The sequence below is a fragment of the Callorhinchus milii genome, unplaced genomic scaffold (genome assembly GCF_018977255.1).
Source record: "Callorhinchus milii isolate IMCB2004 unplaced genomic scaffold, IMCB_Cmil_1.0 Scaffold9, whole genome shotgun sequence".
Lineage (NCBI taxonomy): Eukaryota > Metazoa > Chordata > Chondrichthyes > Chimaeriformes > Callorhinchidae > Callorhinchus > Callorhinchus milii.
This window is the reverse complement of record NW_024704750.1, coordinates 1,435,644-1,443,028: the sequence shown is the minus strand read 5'-3', so window position 1 is coordinate 1,443,028 and position 7,385 is coordinate 1,435,644. Positions and strand designations below refer to the sequence as shown.

General features: G+C 48.8%; 1 protein-coding gene across 1 annotated transcript; it reads right to left on the bottom strand.

Annotated features, from left to right (window-relative positions):
* Window positions 1-428: 428 nt before the first annotated feature.
* Window positions 429-5,267, bottom strand: LOC121849703 (serine/threonine-protein kinase VRK1-like). Its single transcript, XM_042338258.1, has 3 exons — window positions 5,151-5,267; window positions 1,384-1,546; window positions 429-543 (listed from the first exon to the last, which is right to left on the bottom strand). Exons 2-3 carry the CDS (start codon window positions 1,544-1,546, stop codon window positions 473-475), a joined length of 234 nt encoding a protein of 77 aa, XP_042194192.1. The 5' UTR covers window positions 5,151-5,267; the 3' UTR covers window positions 429-472.
* Between the last annotated feature and the right edge of the window lie 2,118 nt (window positions 5,268-7,385).

Below are 7,385 nucleotides of genomic sequence, written 5' to 3'. Positions count from 1 at the left end.
AGATGATTCTCATCATTCTACTTTTCACACTTGTTCCTGGTTCATATATTCCCCTTTAGATCATTTATTTTTTTCCATATTTTGTTTTATTGCATTTCTTCACATTTATTAGTTTCCTCTCTCTCTTTCCTCTCCCCAGCTTCCTCCCTTTGGTGTTCGGCTTTTAAAACTCCAGTCGGCTCCTGGTTCCTTGCGGTTTCAAGCAGGTGAATTGAACAGATTCATTACTGACATTATCATTGAATATGCTTGCACACATGTATTAACCCAGGACAAAACAAGCAGCTATGCTTCCTTTTCACACCCTCGGTCTGCCACGAGTCGAAACATAAACCAATAACCGCAAAAGTCGTAAAATTCAATTTAATAATTTTTTTTTTTTTTTGCAAAGGAAACACCGACAGGTTGTGTGGCCTTGCACAATCGTTTAATACAAATAATACTAAGCTAAATTCCAACTAAAAGTAGCAACTCAGCTTGAACGTACCACTTTGATGACATATGAAGCACCATTCCCAACAGCTTTGGAAGAATTTTCATCAGCTTTGGGAAAAAAAATAAAAAGTAAAACTAAAAAAGGTATTCAACTCTGCAGCATTTATTTCAAGGTAAACATCCTAAAATACTAATCATGGTCATTTTTAATCAAAAGGAGTATAAATAACCCAGGTTTGAGATTTGTGGTCCAAATTAATTCCTAAACAACAAGAATTTTAAATTGGGCATTTTGGTTTCCCACGGTAACACTTTGGAGCATTGACAGATCGGGCCATCTTTCTGCATGCACGCACTGACCTGGTCAACCACAACAACTCGCATTCATATAGCGCCCTTCACGTGAGGTCGTGTCCCAAAGCGCTTGAAATAAGTGTAACCAGAAAGGGAGGCTTCGATGAGGGATTGCCAGGTTTCCGTGAGCCCGAGAATGTCGATTTGCTTTTCCAGGATGAGGTCATGGATTGTAAGAGCTGTATTTGAGTCGTGCCCAGTTATAACGCTGGTGGGAATTTTACAGATCTAAACTACCGAGCTTGTAACAAACAGGGACGGCTCTAATATAATATAAAGAAAGCACAAAGGGTGCCTGAATTCACTTGGGTTTCAATTATGTATTCCCGGGAGTAAAAGTGAAAATACACTTTCTTACGATCTTTGCAGAGGACCGTAGAATGTGTTCAAACTGCAGGAATATGTATGAAGCAGGCCATCAGTAATATAATTGGACCCTTTGACGACCACAGAATATTTTTCTATTGCAACTTTATGCTTCTGGCATTTTAGAGCAGTAAATCAGAACATTATATTCGACATTATGTCATTCACGGTCTATGAATCATTACTCAAGATCTATCTATGACCTGCATAAGAAGAGTGTATATTTACCCAAGTATAAGAGACCGAATCCACCCTTGCCTATGGGCATTCCTATTTTCCACTGCTTTTTACCAGTGTCAGTCAGCACCTCCCCTGGTTTCATTTCCTCTGCCATTTTCCTTTTGGGTGGAGCCCTTGCTTTGGCACCCGCTGACTTGGATTTAGGAGGCATCTGGAATCAAAAAAAGAAAATAGTATTTAAAAATAAAACAAATGCACAAGTTTTCACAATCTTAATTCCATGCTTTCTATAGCACAAATGACACTGATTTCCATCTTCGTGACAAAGCAACTAACTGCTTACTCGCCAACTCCTCACAAGTCAAGATTCAGTTACAGGCCTGATAAGGAATAATGACTCAAAGATAATATAGTATTTATATTCCGACATGCTATACTGGTTGATTAAAATGAATGTCTTTTTTTTGGTTTGTTTTCCTGTCACTTTCAATTTGTTTAAAACGTTAAAGAGTTGATGACATTGGGAAACAAACAAGGAGATGGTCATAGACGTGAGATTGCCTCTTTCTATACCTGGGCTGTACTCACCTCATTTAACACAAATTTTGCCAAACAAAGTATTGCTTATTATGTTCATCGCAGCAGGATGGGAAGGACAAAAAAAAATATTTTGAAACAGACTACAACAAAATTACATGTGTGTAGTGCCTTTCACGTCAGGACGTCCCAAGGTGCTGGACAATCAGTATTTCAGACTCGAGGTGGGGGTCGGGATCGGGGAGGGTGGAGGGCAGATGGGCAGGAGGGTGATTGAAGGCACGGTCGAAGAGGAGGGTCTTGAAATCGGTCTTGAAGGAGGCAAGAAAGGAGGCGAGGCAGAGGGTCTGCAGAATGGTGTTCCATAGGGTGGGGGCAGAGTGGCTGAAGGCCCTCCTGCCAATGGTGGGGCGGGCGAGGCGGGGGACGCGTTTAGATCAGAGATGCTTTCCTCTCTAAAAAGCAACTCTGGAGTAAAGTATTTCTTTATTAAAGTTCTAATAAGCAAACCGATTTTTCTCCAGCTGTGTCCATAGGACACAACACAAAATAGTAAATTGTGTGAATCATAATGACAACAACAAATTGCATTACATAGCGTCCTTCCCTTGGATAATGTCAAAGTGCTGTTGAAAGGTTTTCTCTCTTCCCCCTCCTACCCTCTCCCTCCCGCCCCCACCACACTTACACACACACACACATATAATACAAGTAAAAATAATTTGAACAAGTGCATAACCCACATAAACATCATTTAGGAAATCAAATCACCTCCAGCCCAGTAAATACAGTACATCATCATAAAACAAAATCAAGGAATTTAGTTGTCATACAGTACGAGTTTCAGAAACCTGTAGTGATCAAAAACCACAACATTGTTATACCCTCAAAAACAGCCCAGCGCAAGTTAACATGTGTTTGGCATTTTATAATTTAAAAGCAGAACAAACCTTTCGACTTCTCCAAAACCCATGAGCTACAGGAGGCACATAGACAAACCTTACATCAAGGTGATGTCATCTAGACAGCTATAATGCACATTGTGAGCATGTGGGCACAAATCTCGCAGGGTAACTGTCCACCTGAGACAGATGAGATGTGCTTCTCCAATTGCTTGGCATGTACGCTGCTTATTTTAACAGCAATCGAAAACTAATCTTAAGTAGTTTCCAACTCATTTTAACGCCAAGATCTTCGAGTCATTTCAAGTTATCCTTTATATAGTGCAACCAACCCTGTTATTAGAGCGCCCACCGATATGGCACTGCCTCACTTATACGACCCTTCTAATGAGGACAGCTGAAGGCAGTCCATAAGGGAAATGGGATGTTAGCCTTTACGTAGATCTGCAATGTAAAAAGTGCTGCTCCAGTTATGTAGAGTTGGGTAAACGTACTGTGTTCAGTTTTTGGGAATCCAATGTTGTTGCTGTTATTATTAATGTTAGAACGGATAGACGAGCCTTTGCAGGGTGTCCAGTGATGGTTGACGGGATTAATACATGGGCTGAAGGGGCTAAACAATTATGATTGGCTGGGTAGACTAGGGTTATACGCCTTGGAGCAGGAGTTCAAGAGTGATTTGATTGAGGTATTTAAAGTAAAGGAATTAACAAGGTAGACAGTGGATCACTCTTCCCTCCTGTACAGGGATTATTATGGAGGGGCACAGCACAACTGAGGTCACAAAATATCTCTTCACGTAAAGAATATCAATCAAACGCAAGGATTATTATTATTATTATCCTTCATATAGAGTAATGGAGAAAGCGGTTTGCAACGGATGAGAGAGACGGTAAGAGATTGAAAGTTTGTGAAATATACTTAAGAATTGATTTCAGAAATTAAGAATCGACGATAGTTGAAACACTCTCTGCATTACAATATTCTATCAAAAAGCAATAGAAACATCAACTCAAATCACCTCTGACCAGGCCCTACAGGCACTTCCTGCAGGAACGCTTGACTATATAAGTTAAACAGTAAAATAGTCCTTGCATTTACCAGAATTTGTTGCAACTCGTTTTAAAAGCGGTATCAACAATAATCACATATTTTTATATAATAATCCTTGCATTGGATTTAGCGCCTCATCACGTCTTTGAGACGTCTCAAAGCCCTTCACAGGATATACTGTAAAGTGAATTGACTGTGTATTTTGTGGGTGAAACGCGGCAGCCGATTGCGCACAGCAGCGTCCCCACAAACAGCCGTGGACTGAAGTGACCAATTCATTATTATTTTTGAAGGGATTATTACCCCCGGAAAAGCGATCCGCCAATCGACTAACAACCGGGTTCCTACTTACTGCCGGGTGAACACAGGCGCGTGTGGAGTAAGGAAACCTGCCCAACCTGTCGCCCCGATCGGGAATCGAACCCGGGTCCTCTCGCTTTCTACAGAAAAGGCAAAACAAAAGCCATTTGAAAAAAAAAAAACACCCCACACAATGCCGAGTGCGCTGGAGTGAACCAGAGGCAATGAGTGAGAGGCCAAAGGGATCGGAACCAGGTTATTTCCAGCAGATCCTGTTATACTCGTGGAACGAGGTTCCAAACCGCCTCTCAATCGACCTATCGCTGGAAATGTCCAAACCGAGGTGGGAACGCAGGGAATTCTCGGCTCGGTTCGGATACCCTTTTTTAAAGCACGGCGACAGGTTTCCGCGCAGGTGTCGAGGCGTCATACATAACATATAATAATAATCCCGGCATTTGATGCCGCGCCTCATCGCGCCTTCGAGACGTCTCAAAAGCGGTCTATCCCCGTGAAGCGAATTGACCGTATTATTCTGTGGGCGAAACCCGGCCGCCAACTGCGCGCAGCAGCGTCCCCGCAAACAGCCGTGGACTGAGGGTGACTCGTTTATTATTGTTTCTTTTGTGGGGGGGGGTTTATTATCAGGCGCGGGGAGTAGGGACACTTGCCCGAGGTGTGCCCCCCCCACCCCCGGGAATGGAACCCAAGTGTCTCGCTCGCGAAGGGAGCGCTCTGTCACCACTGAGCTACGGGGCTCCAGGACTCTGACGATAACGACAGTCCTTGTATTTGGTATATAGCGCCCGGAGACGCAGCCGCTTCGCAACGCCCTCCGTCCGCGAAGCGCCTCCAGACGCCTGTCTGGGAGGGCGTGACCCCGGGCGCTCTGTCAGACGTCTGACCCTCACACTCTCTCTCTCTCTCTCTGTCCGTCTCTCATTGATGATTACTATATTCCGATCCGAGTCGTCGAGACGTCTCAAAGCCCTTCACGGAAATGTACCGTAAAAACGCACTCACTGTGCGGTTTGGGGTCAGATTTTCCGCACAGAGACCTCCAACGGGAAGAGGTGCGATTGGAAAAGATACCTCTACACCATCATCATCATCACCACCATCATCATCATCACCATCATCACCACCATCATCATCATCACCACCATCATCATCATCATCATCACCACCATCATCATCACAGAGTAACTGACCCCCACCCTCACCCCCACTGACTCACCTACAGAGCCCCCCATGGCCCCCCCCCGCCCCCTCCCCCCCCCCGCACAGCACTGGCGGGAGGGCCTTCAGCCACTCTGCCCCCAACCTCCGGAGTCCCCCCCCCCCCGGGCCGGGCCCTGACTCACGGTGGCTCAGGCTCGGGCCCTCCTCCTGCACTGTCGGGGCCGCTCCGCTCCGCTCCGCTCACAGGGCCGCACAGTCACTGCTACAGACCTCAGGCCTCGGGCCTCGGGCCCGGGGGGGGGGAGGGGGGGAGGGGGAGTGACGGGGGGGGGAGGGGGGCACCGCGGGACTCTCTCTGTTTTTTTTCTATTTCTCTTCCTGTTACTGTGTTACACTCTCTCTCTCTCTATTTCTCTCTCTATGTTCCTTTTCTTCTGTCTCTCACTCTCTCTGTCTCTCTCTGTCTGTTTGACTCTCACTCTCTGTCTATCTGTCTGTCTGTCTGACTCTCACTCTCTCTGTCTCTCACACTCTCTGTCTCTCACTCTCTCTCTATCTCTATCTCTCTCTCTCTGTCTCTCTCTCTCACTCTCTCTGTTTGTCTCTCTCTCTCTGTCTCTCTCTCTCACTCTCTCTGTTTGTCTCTCTCTCTCTGTCTCTCTCTCTCCCTCTCTCTGTTTGTCTCTCTCTCTCCCTCTCTCTGTCTGTCTCTCTGTCTCTCACACTCTTTCCCTCTTTTTTTCTCTCTTTCTACACTTCCAAAATTGGCGCACAAACCGCCGCCGTCAGCCCCGCCCCCACCGCACTGACGTCATCAGCAACAGCCGCGGATGTTGGCCCCGAGAGGCTCCGCCCCCAACAATTGTCGCGCGATTTCTCCCCATATGGCGGGAAATTCAAACCCACAGTCACCCCCACACTGACCCCCCATCACACTGACCCCCCCCACTGACCCCCCCACACTGATCCCCCCCACACTGACCCCCCCCACACTGACCCCCCACATGACCCCCCACACTGACCCCCCCCCACACTGACCCCCACACACTGACCCCCCCCACACTCCCCCCACACTGACCCCCCACAGCCCCCCCACACTGACCCCCCACACACCCCCACACTGACCCCCCCCCACACTGACCCCCCCACACTGCACCCCCACACACTGACCCCCCCACACTGACCCCCCACACACTCACCCCACACTGACCCCCCACACTGACCCCCCCACTGACCCCCACAGTCACCCCCACACTGACCCCCCACTACCACACTGACCCCCCCCCACTACCCCTGACCCCCCCACACTGACCCCCCACACTGACCCCCGCACACTGACCCCGGCACACTGACCCCCGCTCACTGACCCCCGCACACTGACCCCCGCACACTGACCCCCGCACACCCCTGCACACTGACCCCGGCACACTGACCCCCCATCACCCCCACACTGACCCCCCCACACTGACCCCCCCACACTGACCCCCCCACACTGACCCCCCCCACACTGACCCCCCCCACACTGACCCCCCCCACACTGACCCCCCCCACACTGACACCCCACACACACTGACCCCCCCACACTGACCCCCCCACACTGACCCCCCCACAGTCACCCCCACACTGACCCCCCCCACACTGACCCCCCCCACAGACCCCCACACTGACCCCCCACACTGACCCCCCACTGACCCCCCCACACTGACCCCCCCACACTGACCCCCCCACACTGACCCCCCACACCCACCTGACCCCCCCACACTGACCCCCCCACACAGTCCCCCCACACTGACCCCCCACACTGACACCCCCCACTGACCCCCACCCTCCTGCCCATCTGCCCTCCACCCTCCCCGATCCCGACCCCCACCTCGAGTCTGAAATACTGATTGTCCAGCACCTTGGGACGTCCTGACGTGAAAGGCACTACACACATGTAATTTTGTTGTAGTCTGTTTCAAAATATTTTTTTTTGTCCTTCCCATCCTGCTGCGATGAACATAATAAGCAATACTTTGTTTGGCAAAATTTGTGTTAAATGAGGTGAGTACAGCCCAGGTATAGAAAGAGGCAATC

Coding starts and splice junctions, on each gene's coding strand:
- LOC121849703 (XM_042338258.1), bottom strand. CDS start 1,546: ATGCCTCCTAAATCCAAGTCAGCGGGTGCCAAAGCAAGGGCTCCACCC. Junction 544..1,383: donor ATTCGGTCTCTTATACTTGG/GTAAATATACAC, acceptor TTTTTCCCAAAG/CTGATGAAAATTCTTCCAAA.